Source organism: Amblyomma americanum, chromosome 7 (assembly GCF_052857255.1).
Source record: "Amblyomma americanum isolate KBUSLIRL-KWMA chromosome 7, ASM5285725v1, whole genome shotgun sequence".
In the NCBI taxonomy this organism is placed as follows: Eukaryota; Metazoa; Arthropoda; class Arachnida; order Ixodida; family Ixodidae; genus Amblyomma; species Amblyomma americanum.
In genome coordinates, this window is record NC_135503.1 from 120,615,808 (window position 1) to 120,642,304 (window position 26,497).

Consider the following 26,497-nt stretch of genomic DNA (forward strand, 5'->3'; position numbering starts at 1 on the left):
CTTCGGTGAGGTTTCGCAGCTACACAATATTTCAGGAATTTTCTGCCTTAGCTCTTACATTATCTCCCTAATATCAGCATCTTTTTCATCCTTGGAGTAGCAAAGACTGGCTTTCGCGCAGACTGTACGTCTTTTTCACGCGTTTGCGTTGCCGGAATTATTTGCTTAATTTCTACCTTCACAGATATGGTCTGGCGGTTTCCCCACTGTGCCCTTTTTGTGTCGAACCTGCGACAATAGATCAATTCCTGCTGCTCTGCCGCAGCTTCTCATTTTTTGAGGAGGCACCTACTAAATATTCCTTTTCTAGAAACGCACTAGAAGGCCACTGCGCTAGAAGGCCATAGCTTCGAGGAACTTCTCTGTGCTGATTCCGCAAGCGTCCTGAAAGCGCATGGTACCCATTGTTTCAATGCCTTGTCTTGCCACAATAAACAGGGAGGGATGCGGTAGTGAGTAGTAAAGATCCTTTACATCAATGCAAAAAATACACTCACTCCTTTCGGGCATGAGGCATAGCAGAAAGCAGAGAGTTCCTCAGGCTTCATGACATGGAACAGTTCTACTAATAAAAAAAATACAGCTTGGTAGAAACCTGCCCATGGAGTGCTGCCAGGTGCCTTTTTCTGCCTGTCGACGCACTCCTAACCTTAGACGAAGCCAGATTTTGAGGCGGTATAATCATCACCAGCACAAGCCCGAGCTGTATGAAGCATTCATCATAGACAGGAAAGGTGCATCATGCGTTAGCACACAATTGATGGCATTGACAAGAAAAGAGATTGAATATCTTGAATAACCATGATGACATCATGTGACAGAAGAAACTCTTCCACGCCTTCTGTTGTTTGTTGTTTTCATTTTCGTTATTTATTGCAAGCAATGAAATAAACCTGCCGTTGTAAGTCAGCACTGTGTGTGCGCGTGTCTTCTTTCTCTGTCCCGTGTAAGCGCGCTGTTTTTCGCTGATCGCGAAAACCTGCAGAGTTTCAGAAGCTGTCGGAGCCCTGGACTGAGGACCCTGCAATTTAAATCGGTCCAACAGTAACTCTTACTAGAAGTAAGATTTTCCCCATCAATACCAAGTGCACGTATGCGCAGACGGCTCGATGAGTATCAGTCCTGCAGGCACTGCAAAAACCACCCTTGTATGGGCCAGCAAGGTGCCGCTCGCAGCAGGTTCTATGAAAAATTCTCCACGACATTCGAGAACTACATCATGCCGCCATCGATGAAGGACGCCTTCTACTCTACTCAAGGCAAATACGACACCGTCGCTTCTTGAGAAATCACTACGTAGAAGATTCCAATCCGAAGTGTGTAGAACTGAGCTTTTTGTGTATCGACCCCAGAATCGGGTAGGCCTCAATCTCCTGCTCGTAGAGATTACGCTGGCTTCACGGAATCTGATTTAGGTTTCAAGGCAACCAGAGAAGGACAACAGAGGGCCAGTGGAAAAAGGAGCGCGGCTAACAATTAGATTGTTCATAGCGAAGCGAACAAATTTAAAACATAAAATATTGGGAGATAACATTGTAATCTCGTGCACAAAACGGGCGCGTAACCCAAGTTGCAACAAAAAGTCGACAAAAGCCATTGATGCTTTCAGGAGGTGAGGCAACATGACCGTGGATGCAATATACTCTTTTTTTTTCAATATTGAAGGTATGCTAACACAGATACCATCACTTTCGGCTATGACCTATGCTTCATTATCTCCCCTATGCGCTGGTGGTGTCCAACAGTTTCTCGAAAGAGCTGATGAGGTTTATATCTGGCAAAGTGTTAAGATGTAAAAAAGCAATGTCGACGATGAAGAACTTTTATTTTTCAAACACCAGACCGGAGAGAGCGGTGAGCTTAAACAAAACAGTGATCTTCACGAAAATGTAGTTCTGTTTAATACTTTATATTTGTTGCCTGAGCCGTAAATATACTGAGTGTGAGACAGCATTTGTGCGTGCATTTCTTCTTTTTCTTACCCTGCTTAGTCAATCTGAAGCCTATAAAAGTAATTTAACCCAGCCAACTCAGCATTCGCTTCATTCGCAAAATCCGGGCCAGTTTTTGAATTCAGGACTTCATTATTGTGTCCACACTTGTAGCTCTGAATTCCACCCTGCCTGTAGGGATGGCATGTAACTTTGCAAACGTCGTCTATGAGTTGCGTTCACGCACCAATACTTCTTTCTAGCCGGTAAGTATTACAGCCCTACCTCTGCATACGACATGTGTGACTAGATGACGAAACCCTGCTTTGTGCCTGCCTAGCCCATTGGCGACTGTTACAGCATACAAGGAGCTCCCAAAATAATATACCATAGCAACAATACGGAGGACTGCTCCAGAGGTAAGCATACGGAGATGCGCGCTTGTTTTGAAATTTCACAAAAAACGCTCACCTATGGTAGCAGCCTCGTATGAGCGTAGCAGTGTAGTTTCTGCACTGGATAAAGGTATGAATGGGCGATATGATATAAATCGCAGCCTGGCGTTTCAAGCCGTTCAGTGTGAAAGCTGAGCGCTAGAGAAAAACACCATGCAGTACAATTTTTATCTATGACATCGGGAATGAAGGCTCTTGTAGGAAAAACAAATGACAGAATTAGAGGCGACATTTTTTTTGCGTAAACCATACAAGCGATAAAGTCCAAGCCATTGTCATACTTAATGGTAAATCTTTGGCTTTTTCGCTTTTTGTTTGTTCCTCAATTTAATTGCCACCAGCTATCCTAATATTGAATATGATCCTTCGGTCCTGGTTAAATCTGCAAAGCGAGGAATATGAGTTCCCGCTTGCCTGCGTGCTTTTAGGGGGAAGCAAATAATAACCGTGCATTGTGCCCTCATTTTGTCAATGTGTAGTGGATGGAAGACGCCTAGCCTAATGTAAACACGCTATATTACAATTCTATTCGATTTGCACCATCCACTTGTATGAGTAACTGATTCCAGTGAGATCTATCCAAGGTATGGGGTAAAACGAACTGCAAAAAACTGAATGAAATGAAATTGAAGTGTATTGATTGTACCAACTCTTGGTCTCCTAAACCCCCTTGGCAACAAGAAACTGGGCTAAATAACGCAATTTGAAATATGCCTGGCATAGGAACGAGAACGTTGTCCGCCAGAAAAATGGAACAACAGCCCATCACGTGAGATGCAAGAAGGACCTAGCGCAAATTGCGGAGGCTCTTAATATTGTTTTATCAGCCTGTAGTCAGCATCATCACAATGTCAAAAAATGATTACATTGCACGGTCGGACTTTCGTGCAGTCTGTGGAGTGGAATGTGGAATATGCAAATGCTTTCCAACTGTTTCATCTCAATGCCCAATCAGCACGAGAAAAAAACCGCCCAATTTTAACAACAGTTCAGTAGGCTTGGTTTTGCTTTAAATGCAGTTATGTTAACTGAGACCTGTGATAATGATGAAGCCAACGCTCATAAAATGCCTTCTTACAGCAATTATTTGTTAAACAGAACCACCCCTCGTGGAGGAGTGTCCTTGATTGTGAAGGAAGTTTGTTTCTGACCAAGTGCCAAATTTTACTTGCATGCATGAAGATTATCAAATTCTGTGTTTGGTAGTTGAAAAATATTTAATAGGCATAAAATATCATCCGCCAACTGGGAATGTGCAAAACATTTTTGTATTTCGAGAATCTTTGGTGACATTTTCAAATGAAAATAAGCTACGTGTAATCATTTGCGGTGATTTCAACATTAATATGCTTGGAGATTTGCCTATAAAACGAGAACTTGGACAATTATTAAACGTTTACGAAAGAATGTTGTTGAGGAACCAACAAGAGTTACTCCCACAACTTCCAGTTTGCTTGACATATTTTAAACCAACTTGCATGAAACTAATATAAAGGCTGGAACAATATGCACACGTATAAAAGATTACCTTGGCATATTTATGTGTTTAGAGAAGTGTACTATGCCCAACAAGAAACTTGCACCGCAATATCTTTACGACTTTTTAGAAACAGCCATGGAAATGTTTAAACTGCTAATTTCGTGTGTCGATTGGCGCGTTGTGCTTAACGAGACAGACGCTGAAAGTGCCTTTAATATATTTTTGCTTCTATTTTAGAAATATACAATCTCTGTTTTCCTATTAAGATATTTCCGAAGTCAAAGAAGATACGTAAGCAGTGGGTGACAAGGGAACTTCTGCGAAAGATGAAAACAAGGGATAAACTTTATGCTAAATTTCTAGCTGCTCGTCATCCAGATGTATTAAAACTTTTAAAATATTTCGCAACATACTGCCAAAAAGATTAGATGTGTGAGAAATGATTACTTTTGCAATTTTTTAGACCTCAGCAGGCAACAGAGATGAAATTTCGAAAAAACTAAACGCACTCCTATATCGCCGCACGAGTCTAACCGTTGTTACAAAGATAGAGCGTGGCAAGGAGCTGATCTCGGGGCACGTTTGGCGGACGAGTTCAATATATATTTCGTCAATCTTAATCCAGACATTCCTACTGATCGTGCACTCAGTTACATTAAAGTAGCACACCAGGGATTCATTTTTTAGCCCTGTAATAGAGGCTGAAGTTGTTTCAGTATTTCAAGGACTAAACAACACTAAATGCAGCGATACAGATGGCATAAAAATTCAGCCTGTGAAACATGTAATTGAAATTATTTCACCTTGCTTGGCCTACATATTTAACCTGTGTTTATTACAGGGAATGTTTCCGAAACGATTACAGCTTGCGAAAGTCACAGTGTTGTATAAAAAAGGTGATAAGAACGGCATTGGTAATTATAGACCTGTGTCAGTACTTAGTTTTCTCTAAGAGATTAGAAAGTCATTCTCGTCAAAATAAATAACTTTTGCGATAAACACAACATACTAACCAGGTCACAGTTTGGCTTCCGTAAACACCGGTCAACGAAACAAGCTTTACTAGAACAAAAATAATTCATTTTAAATGCTTTTCAGCAACAAGAATTGGCCTTGGGTGTGTTTTTAGACTTTACGAAAGCATTCGGCTTTCCAAACTATTCTCTCTTACATAGAAAATCAGAAGCATATGGGATGCGTGGGAATGTTCTAACGCTGTTAAAATCTTGTTCAAATGATCGTCAGCGGTATGTTTACCTCAATGGTTTCTCGTCAGTTGTAAAACCAATAACATCAGGAGGACCTCATGCAGTATCCTTGGTCCCTTTTTATTTGATATCAATTTAAATGACACTGTGCATATTGACGGGAACATTAAATATATAATTTATGCCGATGATACGACAACGCTTCTTTCTGCTGCGTATCCTAGTGATCTGATCACTAAAGCAAACAACTCATTAGCACGGCTACATGATTGGGCAAAGGCTAACACATTAAAACTAAACACGTCCGAGACTAAGGCTATGCTTTTTCGTCCCAAAAATAAAAACATATCTATTAATGCAGATTTGTTGTTAGGCAAGTCAAAAATAGAAATACTGCATGCTTTCAAGACTCTTGGTGCAGTTTTTAATGAAAACCTATCATGAGATGATCACCTGGAACTTGTTTCCAAGATTTCAAGCTTCGTAGGACTTACATACATTAATAAAGAGTTGTTGCCATTAAAAGTAAACATCATACTTTACAACGCCTTTTTGACTCTCACAATAAATATGCTCACTTAGACTGAGGGAGTACTACTGCTACAAATTTAAGAAAAGTCCTTACACTGCATAAACGAATCTTGCGACGCGTCTTTATTGTTCCACGGGAACACCCAAGTTTGCCTTTATATGAAAAAATAGGGATTATAAACATCACTCAGCTCTACCATTACCGCCTATGCTTAACTTACAGAAAAGATGTCAAACAAAACATAAACTTCCTTTCTTCCTTAGGTTCCTTATCAAAGGAACACCTTCGCATGATCCACGTTGTAGGAAAATTTGGAACAAAGAGATGCAGAACAAACTACGGAAAGCAAATGATTAAACAAAAACTGCCAGAATTATTCAATATTTCTTATAGACACACCACACATCCTGAAAACGCATCAAACCAGGACCTAAAATTGTTTTTGTCGGGATCAAATCTATTTTCTTGATTATCATTTCCCTTATCCTATTATACATGAATTTATATCTTTCTGGATGCCTTCACAATTTTTTCCTGTGCTCTTTTTGCATGTAATTTTTGTTATGACTTGAAATGTACCTCTTTCCACTTGTAAATATGTATTTGTAGTTTTGTGAATGTCTAGAGCCATGTGATTGCGACATATCTTTAATGACACTAAAAGTATATCAGTATGTACAAATAGGCTTCACTGCTGGTACTACGTTGTTTCATGGTAACTTGTTTTATTACGTGTTAATTTTATTTCTCTTGTTCGTTATGACTGAGCTTAATTTTGGAATGTTGTGTTCTGTCGTCCGCTCAGGGCTGCCTTTTTGGAAGCAATTGTGTATTTTATATGGATGGGGGGGATGGGAGGGCGGGAACCAGTCAAGCTGTTCAGCTTTCTTTCCCGAACCTCCCCCATCATGTTGATGGAAATAAAGGCTGTTGTTATTATAACTAGTCACGCACAAATGTCTTAGCTCTTGCAATGCGCTCGGTATTCAAGTGCGCTGAGCGAAGTTTTTTTTGCAGATAACACCTTGTGTTTATATAGCCACTTCTAGTCCCAGGAAATCTTGTATACGGGCACCTTGCCTCATGCCAAATCCCGTGAGATAGTCCTTCAAGCGTTCCACCAAACGTGGAAAGTCGCTATTCCCAATTTCAATATGCATTCAATGGTCCCGTTAAATCCCGTAAAGACGTTTGGCGGTTTTCATTTCTCTGTAGTTGAATCATTAATGTAACAACCTGCCTAACGTACTTTTTTACACAAAGAAGCATTACAACAAAGACCAAATTTTCCAGCCGAACCGCTCCCACAACGGAGCAAAAAAATTGGCTGGCCATAAAGTATTGCTAATCATGATCTATTGCGCGAAAGAACTTTTTTTTTGGAGAAGGACACTATCAACACGTACCTGTAAGCACTCCTGAAGCGTCCACTGAGCCAGGGTGGCAGTTGTGCGCCCCTTAAACTTATTCACCGTCAATGCCAATTTACCCAAAGTACGCCGGCGTCAAATGACGCAGCAGTGTGGTCGCCGCCTACGCGTATTGCGCTAACGCCGTGTTTCTGTCACAAGCGCGACTATTAGTTTGATAGTAGTATTAGTTGATGACGACAATGTGTAATGCTCAGCGCGAGAGTCTATTGCAGTTTAACACAAGGCGTGATAGGCAGCGGCGATTGCACAGTGCTCTCGTGGAGTGGCCAGAAAAGCTGACCTGTTCGCGCCGCCGTGGGTTTGAATCTAGCCGCAGTAATATTTATATTATTCATTTATTTATGGTTTTTTCAACGTCACCGTCAAGGCCACGCTTCATACAAAGTGGTCAGCCGGCTTGAATTAGTGAAGTAGCGCTGCCGCAATAAAATGCTCCCGCTGTCGTTTAGTACTATTAGACTACTTCGTGAAAATGTCGGGAAAATCGCAAAAAATGTCGAGGAACATTTGCTATCGCATGCGCCAGATAGCCTTCACACTCGTTCGATCACTAAGATCAAGGTCCCCAGACCGCGGCTAAAACAACGGTCAGGTCTGAAGGCCTGCATGGCTTTCCGAGATTCTTGCCCCCGGCGCCGTGGTCTGGAGAATTTTGCCTATTTCGACGAGTAATGTGGACTGGAGGGGTTCTATGTCCTACTAGCTCCTCTAAAGCGCCTGTAAGTTGGCGCGATGTAGCCAAATTTGTTCGGCACAGTTCCCATGAAAGCTGCATTTTATAAATCCTAGAAAACGATAGACATATTACTCACAATCGGCAACCCTCTTCCCATAAATAAGGAGACTAAAAGTAATAGTTCAAAACAAATATTTTATATGAGGTAATCGGTTTGGTTAAGGGGGTTTAACGTCCCAAAGCGACTCAGGCTATGATGGACGCCGTGGTGAAGGGCTCCGGAAATTTCGATCACTTGTGGTTCTTTTACGTGCACTGACAGCGCACAGCACTCGGGCCTCTAGAATTTCGCCTCCATCGAAATTCGACCGCAGCGGCCGGGATCAAACCCGCGTCTTTCGAGCCGGCAGCCGAGAGCCATAACCACTCATCCACTACGGCGGCTTTCATATGAGGTAATCATCTTACTTGATAGGACGTCTTAGCTGTATTCTGGTGTACGACATCGCTGATGAGGCTACGCAGAAAAAGGCGTTCTTCTAAAATAAACAGCCTATTTCTAAAATTGCGGATCATTTTAGATGAAACGTCTGGTACATGTGGTGCGACTATATTCTGCGCATTTCTCTGCGACATCACTCACAGTGTAAACACAGTCTCTTGTGCAGTAGCATTTCTAAGTCACCGTAGTCATTGTTTGATTCAAGCCGAAGGTTGATCAGATTTTATTAGCGAATACCTTACTCAATACCTGTCCCCTTGACATCCCCTTTCTTCTCGATTACGGTAATTTTAGCATTCATCCAAGATTCCCCCACTCTCTAGATTATGAGGCACTGCGTTCACATTCTGGCCAATGTTTGTTGCACAATCTCCCGCCGTCCTTGAAGGGACCTGCCGGTGCCTGATCTTCACCAAGCTCCACTGCATCCGTTAATATTTTCTTGATTATTTTTGTTGCTGCATGCTTATACGAAGATCGGTTCGGCGACCGCACTTATCTTAGTCTTACTGGTTATGATACTGCACACTTGAAACGTTGACCATGCATCTTAATTTGCTAATGTGTAGTTTCGGTTTAACGGCTTTTGGGCAGCTTACGATATCAAGAGCATGCGCTACTCTCTGCATTTAATACTTCCTTACATCTGATGCCTTACTCATATTGATCACCACTGAAACTCTGCCAGATATATCCTAACGATATATTTGGAGGCATTCATGATCTTCATTTTATTAATCAGATATTTTGTCTACTGAAAGTTCTCACCAGTGCTACCTAGCTACTTTACCCACTATTTTCATTTCACACTAGGAAGTAATATTTGTGCGATCATCGTTCGTTGCTTCACAGCGGATACTAAATTTCTCTACTTTCTCCCTTACCGCTGACTTTATGATGGGATTTTTCATTAATATATTCCCGCGTACTCTCTTCAAGTCTAGGTCGATTCGAGACCTTACAACCTTGTGATCACTTTTTCCTGTGAACCACCAGGCACTGCGCCTTTTCAGCAAGCGCCCACAGCGTGGAGTCTTTCATTTGTAGTCAGGTAATTCAGGCATTTCCACAAGTCTTTTTCCGAACCTCCCGTTTGCTGAAGAAGCTGTTCATGATCCGTGAATTTTTTGTGCGTTCTGTACTAATAGCTCCCCTCTGCTGCCCTTAAATCTTATTTCATAATGTCCCACTGTCTGGTCCCCTTCCTGCTCCTTGCCAAACTTGGGACTTTATAGGAGTGATATGAGTAGTTAGAAAAGAACATGATAGAGAGATAACTTTGCTGCGAATAAAGCTGTTTAGTGCTCGAAGCATACTGCGTGTTAGCCAACATGAAAAAAGTGCCGCAAGCGTCTGCAGAGACCGAATAGCCACAGGTATACCTTAGTCACTTTGTCCTTGATCTGTATCTGAACCATCCAAGGCCAAACAGTCTTGACTTCAGCTCCTCCGAGAATTCGGCCCGCGGCTGAGTCGTCAACAGCAAAGCCTGACTCGGGATTATGGGTGTAGCTCAGCCCACATTCACTGTAGTCTGTGCAAAATAAAGAAAAAATTGGGCGAAGGTTTGCAATTAGATTTGGTGAATGGTATTAGCGCTTCTTCGAAAACTTTTGGTAAGACATGCCGCAAGGCTTGTTTTTAAACGCGCTTTTATTATCAGGTTGTGTGGTTCCGCACTGCTTGGTTCTCGTTCCTTCGGTTTCTTTAAGACATCAGGAAAAGTAATCCGCTCCACGCTGCATACCTCGATTTAATTACTGCGTAGCTACTATTTATCAGCCAGGTATTTTACCTCGCATGTGTTCATTTGTCACGGTTATGTGGGCTTCCGTCATTCTTGACTTCACGAATTCCGTCAAACACTTCCGTCAAACTTCAAACCTCAAGGTCTCGTGAGGGTTGAACATGGCCGCATTCGGCAGTGACTGCGGGATATGACGTGTGAGTTTAGCATAAATATTTCAATTCTGACCGTATATATCTATCTTTTATACACCTGTGTAGCAGAATTTCAATTCCTTTATCACTTTCTGCACCTCGCTATCAAATGTGAACTGCTGTTCTCTTGCCAGACTGTTAAAGATTATTTAGGTTTTCTGCATGTGAATTTTTAGACTCGCTATTGTGCTCTACCTGTCTAACTTATTGATCATGCTTTGCAAAACATCTGGTAAACGACTCAGCAAGGCAGCGTCACATCAACGTTTTTTCTTCATAGCACATCCGTACTACATTCTCAGTGCACTCGCTCAAAATTAGGTACGTGATTGGCATAGCACCAAAAAATTTCGTTAAATTGCCCTGCGACTGTAAACCACGAACACATTGCGCTTTTGCAGTGCACACATATATCTTTTTTCACTGCAAGCCCTAATTAACAACTTTGCTACACTTGCACAGCACGAAAAAGGAGGGAAAAAATGTATTGTCCAAAGGCAGTGACAAATAAACCACAGAAGGCACCTCATGCTAAGCATACATTATGCTTGCGTTGATCGCGGCTGTTACCACCGGGAAGAAACGTTCCGAGACTTTGGCCCATAATTATTGTAACGAGGCTATCACCATCATCAGTGCTGTGCCGTCTCGGCTCGCAACACGCGCTGGCACCTCCGGCGCGGAGCCACGCGCCAACGAGAAAAAAAGTAGTGCCTACACCTCGTTTCTTGCCCATATCCTTCGTATTTGCCCTACTCCCTCTAATTTGTAGGAAATGCCTCCGTCACTCTACAGTTTGTTGACCCGGACGTGATGGACGCGGACAACGCCGCTACAGGTCGGAGCCCAGGACTCGGCTCATGCATCGGCTGCGGAGGACCTCGCCAGTGTTCATGTTCAGCTGCCATCATTTTGACCTCGGATCCGAGCCGTGTAATTCGTAAAGTGGAATCTGCGTTCTTTCGTTGCCACATAGCTTCAAAATGCGTGAGGTATCTTCACGTCGTGCCGTCCCTCTCCAGTGAGGCGACTTAGTAGACTGACGACGTTCTGAAGACGTGCGGCTCCTCCACCCCGTATGACCAATTAAAGACTACGGTTCTGGCCTAGAGTACCACCTCGGAGCGCAGCCACCACGCGATCACCACCACCACGCGATCACAGCGCCATCTATGGCACGAACTACTGGTCACGTTTCGAGATTTCGTCGGGTCTGCTACCACCCTGATATTACAGTGCGGTCTGTGGCAGCAAGTAGAAAACAGCACATATCGCACTGAGAAATGTAGTGTTATGTACAATATCATTGTATAAACAACAACCTGCCGCGTGCGAATGACGACGTCACGGTCCATTATTGTGGATACAGGTGGAACTATGTCAGTATGGCGTCAGGGGACGAAATGGCGGCCATGATTCTAAAGCAGTGCAAACAAGACAGTGACGACAGAAAGAAACAACACGAGCACTGCGCTCGTGTGTCTCGTGTTGCGTGTGATGTGTTGTTTGCGCTTTTTTAGAATGAGTGCATACCAACTCGCCTGAATTTCTACTTTGGCGGCCATTAAAATTGGTTGTGCCCTCCCACCTCTTTCCCCTCACCCCCTCCGCCATAAAAGCCTTCTGTAGCGGGTGGGAAAACTGTCCCGTTACGCGACCGCTATGCGTGTATACATTCGTTGCGCTATATATACTCTGACGGCAAGGTGTACCCATACGGGGACAGTTGTGTACCGAATTTGGTGGGCAAATAAAACCTTATGCTTTGCGGTATAGAAATTTAAACCGCAATTAAATAATAAGTAAACATGTATACATGCAATTACTAATTGAAGCATTGCCATATCGCCCCGCAAGCCGAATTCTGGGCCCACTTTTACCCCCCAAACGAAGCAAATTTCGTTTGGGACGTATCTTGATGGGGTGTAACTCAACAATGGGCAGACGTGCATCGTCATTTCTCTGATAGAAAGCGCTAGGCGTCGTTCGCTCCGCGAGGTGGAAATGTTATGCTACTTTTCCGAACCGCTCAGTGTTTTCTTCACTGGCCCCGCTGGATGCGGAAAGACTTTCGTATTACGCATCGCAAATAAAGCTAACGCTCTTTACTTCAAAGTCTTCCAGACAGCGGCGGCCTTTTTCCCCCTGCGTTACGATGTACTAAGTTAACGCAATCTTTATAGGGCATATTTACTTTTCTAATCTGCTTGTCACAAACATGAGCAGCCCACAAATCTGCTCTTTCATTGCCTTTTATGCCGACATGACTCCGTACCCAGCAGAGCCTTATGTTTTATTCTTTAGCACGGCTGTTGTTATGTTTTGTATTATGTCCGTAAGCAGCGCAGTGATTTGATTTCTGAAGGGGAAGAAGAAGAAGTGGTGGTGCCGAACGTTCTTTGTTTGAGCTCCTCCACTTTTCTGCGGTTTTTTTACTTTTGTGCGTGAACTGTGTCCTCGTCATCCTTCGGGATGGCGGGAGTACAACCCCTGCGTCCTCCCCTGGTCGCCGTTGACAAGACTGCGGCTCTACCAGGTGGCAACTCTAGGGCTGATGTGGAGCTTCCAGATTCGTCTGATGAATCCACGGTGACAGCGATGGATTCTGCCAGCAGCAGCTTCACGCTTGTTGAGTCGCGCCGCCTGAAAAGGAAGTTGCGCCGGACATCGACAGCGGGTGAGTTGCCTACGAGGAATGTTGACCAGCCAGGTGTCTTCTCAGTGACCTTCGTTCCTACAACGCAGACGGCTAATCTGAACACCATTAACAGACAGCGGCTAACCCAGTTTTTCGACCGGGTTGTTCCGGGACAAGTCTGTGAAGTCAGAATTAATGCATGGAAGAATGTCCTGACAGTAGATGTTACATCTCAGGCATCAGTAGACAAGCTGAAAGAAACTAGCGTCCTCGGTGGCATGGCGGTCCGCTCCTACGTTGCTTACGGGAAGCGGACAACCACTGGAGTTATAACTGATGTTGACCCGGAGATAGCCGACAAGGACCTCTGGTCGCTGATTAAATCTACGGCCCGGATTGTTGACATTCATCGTTTCGGGCGCTCCAAGTGTGTCAAACTAGTTTTTGAAACTGACGCTCTTCCATCCCACGTCAAGGTGGGCTATGTGAGTGTTGTGTAATCGTCGCGGCTAGAGCGATAGCGGCGGCGCGACGATCGCGAGAGCTGGTTATAAGATAAGCCGCGATGTTCGGCCACCGGGGGATCCCACTACAAGCTGTGATGGAATAAACCACGTTCGGTTTTCCGCCCACCTGGCCTTCGGTTGCTGTCCCCGACAAACACGACATTTGGCGACGAAGATGGGATTCTGACCAGTTCTACAGCAAGCCGACATGGCAACGGATGGTTCGGCAGCGGCGGGAGCAGTGACGGAACTCGTGGGTCGACTGGGACACATAGAGCCCTTCGACGAGTCTACGAGCGACTGGCCGTCGTACGAGGAACGCTTAACGTCGTTTCTTCTGGTCAACCGTATCCCCGAGGACAACAAGGTACACGCTTTTTTGAGTCTCGTAGGCCCAAAGACGTACAGTCTTCTCAAGTCATTGACAGCGCCGGAGTTGCCGTCAGCTAAAAGTTTCGACGTGCTAAAGAAACTTCTTGGCGACCACTTGTCACCGAAGCTGTCGGCAATTAGTGTACGCGCTAAATTTCACAGGAGAGCGCAACTCGAGACTGAATCGATTTCGGAATATGTTGCACAGTTGCGGAAATTGGCACAGACATGTGAATATGAATCCGCACTCGATCAGTCGCTGCGAGACCGTTTTGTTTGCGGTTTGCGCAGAGAATATATACAGCGAGTGTTATTCACGGAGGATAGCAAGTTAACTTTTCAAAAAGCCTTGGAACGAGCGCTAGCCATGGAAGCAGCGAAAAAAAGCGTATCAGAAGCGCACGCCTTTGATACGGGCGTTCTGGACGTTCACAAGGTCAGAGCCGTTGGGGAAAGCGATATGACGCAGCGAAATTGCTATCGCTGCGGGTCGGCGAAGCATGCAAGCCGACTGTGTCCGCACATAGCAGCCACCTGTTTCAAATGTGATAAGAAAGGACACATTCAAAGGATGTGCCAAGCTAACAAGCAGCAAAAGACGAAGGGAGCGCGGCAAAACTCGATGAAGATGTTGGTTCCCGTTCAAGCTTCTGTGAGCATGCAGGAAATTATTTCGCCTGGTCTAGCTCCGATAAAAATTTCTGTGCACATGGAAGGGCGGCCCTTGATCATGGAGCTCGATACAGGGGCTACTGTGTCCGTCATGTGTTTATATAAGTTTCGGCAGATGTTTCCCTCAATCAAGGTCATGCCAACGACGCTGAAGCTGCGGACGTTCCAGGGAGCCATAGTCCAGCCTGTTGGAGTCGCTCACGTGGCCGTGCAGTACGGAGAGCAGAGGACCCAGCTGCCTCTCTACATCACGAAAGAAAAGGGACTTTCGCTGCTAAGTCGACAATGGTTGCAAGCCATCCGACTCAATTGGAGCAGTATCTTCAAGCTCAACGCTATTTCGAGGTCAGATGGTTCTGCTTGTGCGAGTCAAACTGCCAGACCACGCGCACTTCTAGACAGATACCAGAGTTTGTTTAATGACGAACTGGGAAAAATTTCAGAAGAAAGAGCAGAGTTGTCGCTAAAAGATGGTAGCGTGCCGAAGTTTCTGAAGGCAAGAAGTGTGCCCGTTGCATTACAACCTGCGGTCGAGGCCGAGCTTAATAAGCTGGTAGGCATGGGAGTCATTTCCCCTGTTGCGACGAGCAGCTATGCCACACCGGTTGTACCAGTAGTAAAGAAGGACGGTGGCATAAAACTATGCGGTGATTACAAGACCACCCTAAATCCTTGTCTTGAAACTGACCGGTACCCACTGCCGAGAGTCGATGAGTTGTTTGCGGCGCTCGCAGGGGGCCAAGAATTTTCTAAGATTGATCTCAACAGAGCCTATCATCAGGTGGTGGTGTCGGAGTCGTCAAGAGAGTACATGACACTCAATACCCATAAAGGACTTTTTGCGGCAAACAGACTACCGTTCGGGGTTTCATCGGCACCATTCATTTTCCAAAGAATTATGGACACAATGTTGAAAGACCTGAAAGGCGTCAGCTGCTATTTGGATGACGTTCTCATCACTGGAAGGACGGCAGACGAGCATTTTGTTAATCTGGAAGCTGTCCTAAAGCGGTTGACGGAGCGCGGGGTTCGAGTAAAGAAAGAAAAGTTTTCGTTCTTTCAAAAAGAACTGCGCTATCTTGGTCAAGTTATCAGCGCAGCAGGTGTCAGCACAACGCCAGAGAAGATTGAAGCCTTGACGAAAGCTCCCGCGCCCACAAGCAAGCAGCAGCTGCAGTCGTTTCTGGGCGTCGTAAATTACTACGGGAAGTTTGTTCCACGATTGTCTACTCTGGCCAGTCCTCTTTACAAACTGCTGCGTCGCGATCATCCATGGCGCTGGGATGCATTGTGCCAAGTGGCGTTCGAGGAAGTCAAAAATGCGTTGGCGTCATCCGCGATACTGGCGCATTACGACCCCGATAAGCTTTTGCAAGTGGCTTGTGAAGCTTCCCAGTACGGCGTGGGTGCAGTACTTTCTCATGTTGCGGACGATGGAAGCCCTCGCGCGGGCGCTTATATGTCGCGCACATTAAATGACGCTGAGAAAAAGTACAGTCAGCTGGAAAAGGAAGCACTCGCCATCATTTTTGCAGTCAAAAAGTTTCATTTCTACATCTATGGAAGATGTTTCACATTGATCACGGATCACAAGCCGTTACAAACCATCCTGGGGCAGAAGACAGGCATTCCACCGATCGCGGCAGCACGCTTGCAGCGATGGGCCGTCACTTTCTCTGCTTACAACTACTCGCTCGTGTACAAAAATTCCAGTGACAACGCAGAGGCAGATTTTTTTTCAAGGTTCCCTCTCCAGGGCCAGCAAGACGGCACGTCCGAAGGTGAGGAATCATTTTATGCATTGCGCCTGGAGTCGATGCCTCTATCCGCCAAAGAGATTGCGCGTGCCACATCACGTGATCCCATGCTGAGTAAGGTGCTCCAGTTTACTAGCACAGGTTGGCCATCGTACCTGCGAGATGCAAGTCTAAAGCAATTTTTCGACAGACTTTTGCAGATCAGCGTGTGTCAAGGGTGCCTCATGTATGGCATGAGGGTTCTTAACCCGTCTACTTTTCGAGAGTCTGTACTCGACGAACTGCACCAAGGTCATCCTGGAATCGTGCGGAGCAAGGAATTGGCTGGCAGCTACGTCTGTTGGCCGTCAATTGATCCAGATTTGGAGACAAGAGTACGAAGTTGTCAAGCGTGCCAGCAACAACGTAAGGATCCATGTAAGGCACCTCTGCATCCTTGGGCATGGCCGACCGCACCATCGAGGCGAATTCACCTGGACTTCGCGGGGCCTTTTCGAGGAACCACATTTCTAGTGGTATTAGATGCCCACTCGAAGTGGCCAGAGGTGTTCGTCATGCGCAACACAACGTCCGAACGTACTGTTGCTTGCTTGCGTGAACTTTTCTGCACATTCGGATTGCCAGAGACGGTAGTGTCCGACAATGGGCCACAACTGGTGTCCGAAGAGTTCAAGGCATTCATGCGGGACATCGGGGCCAGACATGTCGTGACCGCCCCTTATCACCCAAGCACAAATGGTTCGGCAGAACGTTTTGTGCAAACATTGATGTCGGCTCAGCACAAATCACCTCCAGGTGAATCTGTCGAAGTGACACTTCATAAATTTTTGTTGGCATACCGAAATACGCCTCATCCTACGACAGGAGAGGCACCAGCTAACCTCTTGATGGGTAGAAGATTGCGTACTAAGCTGGATGCAATCAAGCCGACGGTGGAAGGGAAGGTGATGCGCAGTCAGTTCACCTAAATGCAACAAAGCAAAAGCAACAGAGTCTGTTTTTGCATTAATGACAGTGTTTTTGTTCGAAATTACAGAGGCTCGCCGAAGTGGGTTCGTGGAACTGTCCAAGAAAACTGGACCAGTCTCCTACAAAGTCCTGGTGAGCACGCCCCGAGGCAAGTTCATCTGGCGTCGGCACCTCGACCTCGACTACATCATCCGACGTAGACAACGTGGAGGGGTTCCTGCTTTTCCCTCCAAACCAAACAGGTGACCAGCCAGCATCAGAAGAGCCGGTGCCCTTGCAGCCTCCCGAGGTCCCTCCGGCGCCCGCTCCTACATCCGAGACGTCGGCTCTTGGAAGGCGCTACCCGTCAAGAAATCGCCGTCCACCCGAGCGATACGAAGCTAATTTTTAACTATTGTATAAGGATACAATTGCACCCTCTAAATAAAAGGGGAGGAGCGTTGTGTAATCATCGCGGCTAGAGCGATAGCGGCGGCGCGACGATCGCGAGAGCTGGCTATAAGGTAAGCCGCGCTGTTCGGCCACCGGGGATCCCACTACAAGCTGTGATGGAATAAACCACGTTCGGTTTTCCGCCCACCTGGCCTTCGGTTGCTGTCCCCGACAAACACGACAGTGAGGCATCCTGTCCGCCTGTATGTTCCCAATCCTGTTCAGTGCCACAAGTGCAACAAGATAGGTCATGTGAGTGCTGTTTGCAAGAATGAGGTATCCTGCCGTCGATGCGGCGGGATGCACCAGCATGACACCTGCACGACGGAGACTATAAAGTGCGCCAACTGCTCGGGTGCCCATGAAGCCACAGCTAAGGACTGCCCTAAGCTGCAAAACGAGACATCCTGAAAAAGATGGTGAAGGACAATTCGACCCACCAAGAAGCGGCGGCGCGTATTCGTCGCCGCAAACATCGTTCCCGGCAGCGTCGTCCAGTTCCACACAATTCTAGTCCACCTGCACCACAGTCGCAGGAAGTATCAGCTTAGCCGGCACAGCAGCATGAGCCTAACAATGATAACAAGACGTCTGCGGCCGTGTCCCATGTTACCGCAGTAGCTCAGTCTGATGCCTTTGTGTTACCTTCTTCCTCTGATGCTGAATGGCCTGCTCTACCATCCAAGGAGATCGTCATGGCAAGACCAAGACCAGTTGCCACTCCAGCTGACACTGTTGGCAAGCCCGAAGGTCAGGATGTGAGCATAATGTTAAAAAAGCTTGTGTGTTCTATGCGCGTGCTGCTTTCCGGCATTAACACGCCAACAGCAAAGATTTTTGTGCAGTTTTTGGATGCACTTGAGCCGCTCTTGGCGGCGTTGGAGTAATTCATTATGGCACAACCAAAACCCACCTCATCTGTGCCAATGCACGTGCGCCGTAGTGTAGTCTGACTTCCGGCAACGCGTCCACAAGTACCGCTTCCCTGTGCTGGTTATATGTGAGCCCAACATGCCGTCGCCTTTCCGCCTTTCTGGATACGTGCTGCTGTGGTCTGGCACAGAAGACGAAACTAGCAAAGTGTTTGCATACGCCAAGACATTGCGCACGTCCGCCAAGTTCTACAGCCGCACAACACAAACCATTACATCTGTTTGACAGTCACGCTAAAAGGACAGGTCTTTTCGATAATCGGTGCCTACATTCCACCTAGAGATGCCATTGATACTTCGTACCTATATTCAGCCATCCAGAGTTGTCCAGCTCCTCCTATCATAGTGGGCGATGTTAATGCTCATCACCCTCAGTGGGGCAGTGCTGTTATGAATAACCGAGGCAGGAACCTGTTTGACTTTATGCACTCCCAGAACTTCATCAATATCAACGATGGTTCACCTACGTTTCTGCGTGGCACGTCGTACAGCAGCTGCTTGGATCTGGCGTTTGTTTCAGCAAGTCTCCAGTTTTACGTCAGCTGGTGCAGTGATGTGGAAACACATGGGAGTGACCACATTCCAACGTATGTTTGCGTCAAGTGGTACGCACCTACTACTCCGTCTCGCGTGCAATATACAGACTGGCCTGCCTTTAGGTCGTCCGTGGAGATTTCCTGTGTGGACCTCTCAACACCATCTAAAATAGAAGGCCTGATTACGTCCTCTCTCAGTGAGACCACGTGGTATATATGTGCGCCTACGCCAGGGTCTACTATTGACGTGGAATTCGAAAGACTACGCGCAGTCCGTCGGCGCGCCGAAAGGAAATACAGAAGAACCAAATCCACGTATGATCTTGCCCTTTGTAGCCGAGCTCAACGACAAATAAAGCGCCACCTAGCGAGACTAGGGAGACAACATTGGAGGCAGTTCTGTTCATCGCTGGACCCTCGCAAACCACTGTCGCGTATTTGGCATGTAGCCAGGAGCTTGCGTTCACCCCCTCAGGAACGCTATCCTTTCCATGCCCTGTCTATTTACCAACGCCGTAATAATGTAGAGGTAGCAGAAGAATTCTGCAAAATGGTTGTGGGCACAACTATGGTACCATCAACCAGTTTGGAGGCTTTTGTACCACCTTCACCAGATGACCACTACGACATGCTATTCACGATGCCTGAACTAGAAGCTGCTCTTTCCTCGTGTAGGCGTCCATCTGCACCTGGTCCTGACGGGATTTCGTACGCGTCCCTCTCTCACCTTGGCATGTAAGGCCGAACTGTGCTGCTCAGTTACTACAATGATATATGGGCTTCCGGAATCGTTCCAGAACACTGGAAGATCAGCCGCCTGGTTGCACTTTTGAAGCCTGGCAAACCTCCTTATGAGCTTACCTCATACCGGCCACTTGCACTAGCAAGCTGCGTCGGCAAAGTTATGGAGCGAATGGTGCTGACGTGGCTCGAATGGTTTTTAGAGCAGAATGCTCTCTATCCGGATATGGTGACCGGGTTCCGGAGGGGACGTTCTTCGATTGACAGCGTAATCAACCTCATATCGACAGTGGAACATGAAAAACGTAGTCGCCGACTAGTCGCTGCTGTCTTCTTGGACATCAAAGGGGCCTACGATAATGTACTTCATGACGCCATCCTTGATGCCCTTGACGACATTGGCGTTGGCGGCCGTATGTATTCGTGGATTGGGAGCTCCCTCAACGGCCGGTCTGTTTACATGTCTACGCCTGATGGGGAGACTACCCGTCATTAGGTTTGCCGTGGAGTTCCTCAGGGAGGAGTTCTTAGCCCAACCCTATTTAACGTGGCATTGATTGGACTGGTGAATGAACTTCCCACTAACATTCACATCAGTGCCTATGCTGATGATATCTGCATCTGGGCGTCGGGTTCGACACGTCCGCAAATGCGTGCGAGATTACAACGTGCCGTGTCATCTACTTCAAGGTACCTACGGCGTAAGGGTTTGCACTTGGCAGCTGAAAAATGTGCTGTGGTCGCATTCACGCGCAAGTCTGTCAGCCACTACCCGGTAACTCTTCAAGGGCTTGCAATACCATACGTCTCCCACCACAGATTTTTGGGCATTATCATTGACCGCGATCTGTCATGGTCGAGGCATAAAAACATTCAAAAGAAAAGACTCACTCTTTTTTGCCATGTGCTTCGTTTTTGTGGCAGGCATTAAATGGGGCCCAACGGAGCGCTCCTTGCTTCGACTTTACTATACCCTCTTTATTGGCTACATTCGTTACAGCCTTCCTGTACTCTCTAACATGAGTATTTCCTGCTTGCGGACATTAGAGAGTGTCCAAGCACAGGCGCTCAAGATAAGCCTCGGATTACCACGTTGTTCCTCGAACAAAGGCACGATTGAGGAATCTCGTGCGTGCCCAATATCGGTCTACCTGTCACACGAACCACTTCGTGTATATTTACGTGGGCTTACACGGCACCGCTGTCACCCGCTGACGAAGAGTTTTGATGAGCGACCGTACAGCAGTTTTGCACGCGCACTGCGCTTCCATCGCTCCGAATTGCCATCAGACTATGCCCTGCCGCATCATTCCTTGCAGCCCCCATGGGTAATGGCTCAGCCTTCAGTCTGCCTGCATGTCCCTGGCATAATCAAGAAGTCTGCGATGCCGGTTAGCGGACTGAAGCAACTCGCACTTGCCTGCATCTGGTCAGAATACACAAATGTGTGCATGTCTACACGGATGGATCTGCGTCTCCAAATGCATCAACAGCAGCTTTCGCAATCCCTGCACAACAGACGACCCGCAGATTCATTTTGGGACACAAGTCCACTTCAACCGTTGCAGAGCTTGTGAGCCTTCGGGAATCGATTCGCCACATCTGCGGAGAACCGCCTCAGGAGTGGTGCATTTTCACCGACTGTAAACCTGCGCTACACATTTTAGGATGCTTCCTACGCCACACAGCCTACCAAGCTCTGGCTCTTGATATCATTAGTCTCGTATCATTTGCTCAAGGAAACGGCCACCCTATAGCGTTTCAGCGGATCCCCGGACACTGCGGACTCGATGGAAATGAGACCGCCGACGCTGAAGCAAGGAGCGCCTTCAGCAGTGGCCTGCGTACAGCTGCACCATTCTCTATAGTGGACACAACTTGTCTCCTTTCGGAATTGATGAGGAGAGCGACGGCTAGGTACTGGGCCCTGCCAGACACCCGCCACATCCGCCTTAAACGGCTAGATCCGACGATGACCTTTTCAGTTCCTCGCGGAATACCTCGACCTATTGCATGCGTTATCCGTAGACTACGTTTAAACGTGGCATTCACGCGCAAATACTTGCACTTAATAGGACACGCGGACTCCCCGGAATGTACCACATGTGGCGTGCTAGAGTCTATAGAACATGTTTTAGTGGCGTGTCCAGCGTATGCACGTGAAAGACTCATACTCGCATCTTCTCTGAAGCCTATGAACACATCGCTCCTCTCTGAGGATTTGATCCTCGGCGCTTGGCCAGATAGTTTTAGAACTGTAAAGGCAACGCGAGAGCTCTCACGCTTTTTGAGCGACACGGACCTTGTCTCGTGTTTGTGATGTCAGAAAATGTGCCTTGTTTTTTTTTAAGTAGTTTTTCATCTGCCTCCTCCCATCATCATCGTCCCCCGTCGTGACCTTCTTTTATCTCCTCTTCCCGTCCCCCAGAGCAGAGTAGCAGGCCAGATATTTATTTTTCAGGCCAACCTCTCTGCCTTTTCTATCAAAAAACCCTCTCTCTCTCTGATTTCTAAAGTAAACGCCTGTAAGCACACTTAGCGAGTCAGTATAAATAACACTGTTTGCAAGGTTCTCCTGTACTACTTTCCCTAAGACTACACAGATGGCGTAACATTCGTTAGTGAAGAGGAATGTACACTGTGAAAGTCTTACTATTTCGTTCCAATTCCATTGCAGCCCTGCCTCCCAAAGTAAACATCTGTTTTGAACCATCGGTATAAAGAGCTGTGAAAGTACATTACTTTTCCTCGAGTGCAAGAAATTCTTGCCTTATATGCTGTTATTTAATTCATTTTTTACGGAATTGTGCAACAGTGAAGTCACAGAGTGCTGGGAAAGTGTACCATGCCAGTAGAGGATCTCGGCTTCGAGCAATGCTTGGTAATATGTCCAGCACGCCAAGCTTTCGGCACCTGTATTAAAATCGCAAGAGCAGTGGCAGGGTGGCTTGGAATTTGTTAGTTTTATAAATGGACAATTTGTAGCGCTGGAGGAGATATAGATGCTTCTGATGTAAACGAAATTTTACAATGCACGATCATCTACGCATGGCTCTTCTGTCTGTAAGCGATGGTTCGTTGGATTCTACAGACAGACTTTTTATGGGTGACGTCCTGTATGTACCTGTGGAAAGGCGCAAGTCTAAATTATGTGCCGGATCTTGTCCTTAAAGGTGCGATGGACTCGCAGACCCATAAACTCTGCATCTATAACCTCAGGTGTAGCGCACTGCATTGCGATAAATTTGAAAAGTATATACCCTATTCGGAACCCCAGTGCTTTATTGACAACGGTTTAGTGCATTCAGGAATAGAGAAGCTTTCTTTTTGCGGGTGTTTATGTGTAGCATAAATGTGAGTTTTTTTTCATAAGTTATTCCTAAAAATTTTTGCTAACCTTCTACTGGTAGTATGTCTTTATTCAGATAGAGGGTGGGATCAGTGTGCAGTCTACTTCTACGCGAGAACAAAACAGCTACTGACTTCTGTGTGGAAAACTTGAAACCATTTTACTCCCAGTTGTATTTGTTTCTAACATGTTCCTGCATTTGAAAAAGTGCAGGCTTTTTGAAGATCAACGTAGACTGAATGCATGATGTGCTCCGGTTTTATTTTAGTTATGGAATTTGTTTTCATAATAAATAGTGTCGTGCTCATTATACACCCCTTGAGTTATTCCATTTTCCTGAATGAGTTACTTTGAAAGAGTTGAATCTAGACATACATGAAAAGCACGGTTGGAAAGAAAGTCATTAATGCAGTTGAACATGCTACCACGGATTCCTATGTTCTATCAGTCGCGAAAGATCCCAAACCTCAAGGTTGTATCACATGCTTTTTCACATCAAAGACGCCAATACAGTGCTGTTGGTGTATAAAGGCTTCTCTGATTGCATTTTGGAGGTGAAGTGGATCTTCAGTTGTTGAACATGCCTTTTTTAAACAGCATTGATGTTTTTTTTAGAAGTTCACGGGATTCAAGGACAAAAGTTGTTCTTATTTCAGGACTCTTCCAAAAGATTTCGCGAGAGAGCTCGTAAGATCTATTGGCCTATAGCTACTACGGGAACTTGGTGGTCTTCCAGGCATCAGGAATGGCGCTATGGCGGTTCTCTTTGTTAAATAAATTCCGAACCGTCTCTACGGCAGGCTGCCAATGATGGGCAACAATTTCATAGTGCATCTTTTGGGGTCCTGTATCAGTTTTTTTGCCAGAAGACAGTACTTAATTCATTACTTGGAGCTCAATTATGTTTTTGTGGTTTTGTAATTGTTTCTGCACCTCCACTGGTTGGTAGTCTGTTTTCCGGCTATATTGCCGCCACCGCTATCGAAGACAACGAAGATTTATGAGGAAGAAGTGCACGGCTCGTGGTTGCTCCTCGGCAGTTCTTCCCGACCGCTGCGGTGCCTGATTCTTCAGGCTTCATCCTTGACGCACCCACAAGTATATTAACCTTCTTAAATAGCCGGTACATGAAAGGGGGACCAGCATCTCCACCAGACGCCACGTAGGCTATTTACCTACATAAATAGCCTACGTGGCATTTAGTGGAGGTGATGGTACGCCTCTCATGTACCGGACGCCCCCTACATGCCAAGAATCAAGCCCAGGACGCACACCAAATGTAAACACACCAGTTAATTAGGCCAGTCGCTGAATGAAAGGCCTGTCTCCTGAGTTTGTACCTCTTCCAGACCACGAGGTAACAAGAAGCGTCGGCGTTGACGCAATGAATCCGCCAGCATCAACAGCGCCAGTCCTGCTTCACCATCCGCGGGACCCACCTCGTTTCCTCCGCTTTCCCCATGAAGATACCGAAGACTGGCCGGAGCAGTTCGATCGGGTCGTCGTTTTCAATGCGTGGGACGCTGACACTAAGCTGCGCCATGTCTACTTCATACTCGAACATAGTGAGAACATAGTTTGAGAATCGCGAATCCGGCCTCCGTACATGAGACACATTCAAGGCAGAATTGCTGCGCACTTTCACTCGTTAATTTCACAACGAAAAGGCCGAACTGCTTCTCGAAAACCGCATCCAGCATTGAAGCGAGAGCGCAAGAGTATACGCTGAAGAGAGCAAACGTCTTTTCCGTCGCGCGGAACCGTGCGTGTCGAAAGATAAGAAAGAGCATTTCTTGATGAGGGGTGTCAAGATACAGTTGTTCGCTGGCATATTGCGAAGTCCTCCGGCGACCGTGCCAGACCTCGTCAGTGAGGCGGCCAAAATAGAAAATTCCCTTGACATGTGAGCCCGGCACTAACAGCGCACAAGTGTACCAATGATCGCCGCCAGTGCTGAGGGAACTGCGACCCTTCCGCAGAATCGCTGCGCCAGCTGATCCGTGCCATAGTGAGGGATGATGTAGCGAAGTACCTGCCAAACGCTATGCAGCCACAGGTCGCCACGTTTTCTGATTTCGTAGGTGAGGAAGTCCAGTCGGCACTGGGCGTCTCGCCACTCGTCGCTTCGCCTTCCAAGACCTTAATTTATGCCACCGTCGAACCTCGCTCGACGAGCCATCCCCACAAGCCATTCATGTTTCACCTCCCAGGCGGAACGTCGTGCGTCACGTGGGTATTCGACGGACTGACGTCGGGAGAACCGGAGACCGCTGGCCGTTGTGCTACCATTTTGGGAATTTGAATACATCTGTCGCCACTGCCCGTACAAGGAACTGGGTCTTCTAGGATACTTTTTCGACACACGCCGTCCGCTACGCTGGTCAGAGGCCGTGCCAGATCGCGGATTACATGGCGCAGGCCGATTAGGGCCCCAGCCGCTTCTCCCGCCCCCCTCGCCTCGTCCATATAGCTCTTGTGGGCAGTGGAGCAAATCCCAAAGTCCCCGTAGGGGAAACTAGACGCAGCAGCCTCTGGAGGTGCGGCTGCTATACGACGCAAAGTCAAAGATCCTCGCATGCCGCAATACACTTCTCTGCTACTGCCGTGCCACACGGAGCTCCAGACGGCTGAGCAACCGGTCAACCAGACGCCACAACGACTCGACGATACCCGCCTTCGCTCCGACACAAATCGCCTACGCAGCACCCTTTCCGCGCAGCAAAGCCGCAGCTGAGCACCTCGTCATTGTCTGAACATGGCGCCACCCCCTGCAGACCTACAGATCTCAGTCGATGGAACCGATGATACCGCCTTTCTAGATGATTCTCTGACTATTCCCTGCTTAGTGGGTAGCTTGCCACGGCGCTGCAGAAGGTTACTTCCAGTTGAGACGGTCCGGAGATGCGTACCGCCGGGTCCATTAGACTCAGCCCAAAGGAATATGCACGTCGCGAGTCACAGTGCTAGGGGAAACCTTCCAGGCAACATTCGTCGTGCTATCCAAGTGCTCCCATGATGTCATCCTCGGTATCGCCAACGCAGAACCTCTTTGACGCAGCAAAGCCGCGGCCAAGCAACTCGTCATTGTATGAACATGACGTCCCCCCCCCTCCCCCCTTGGCGACCTGCAGATCTTAGTCAATGGAACCGACGGTACCGCCCTTCTAGATAATTTCGCTGATTATTCCGTGCTTAGTAGGCAGCTTGCCGCGGCGCTCCAGAAGGTTACTTCCAGTTGAGACGGTCCGGAGATAGCTACCGCCGGGGTCCATTAGATTCAGCCTACGGGAATGTGCACGTCGCGAGTCACAGTGCAAGAGGAAACCTTCCTGGCAACCTTCATCGCGCTAGCCAAGTGCTCCCGTGATGTCATCCTCGGTATAGTCTTCCTAACGGCACAAGGCGCAATCATCGGCCTGCAGGTAAGTCTGTCAA

General features: G+C 46.9%; 1 protein-coding gene across 4 annotated transcripts in view; it reads right to left on the reverse strand.

Annotated features, from left to right (window-relative positions):
* LOC144099515 (complement factor B-like) overlaps positions 1-26,497 on the reverse strand; it is a 333,633-nt gene that overhangs the window by 76,068 nt on the left and 231,068 nt on the right. For all 4 annotated transcript variants that reach the window (XM_077632874.1, XM_077632872.1, XM_077632873.1 and 1 more), the window contains one exon: positions 9,600-9,751. In XM_077632874.1, coding sequence (XP_077489000.1) covers positions 9,600-9,751 — 152 coding nt within the window. The remainder of the gene's footprint in view (positions 1-9,599; positions 9,752-26,497) is intronic.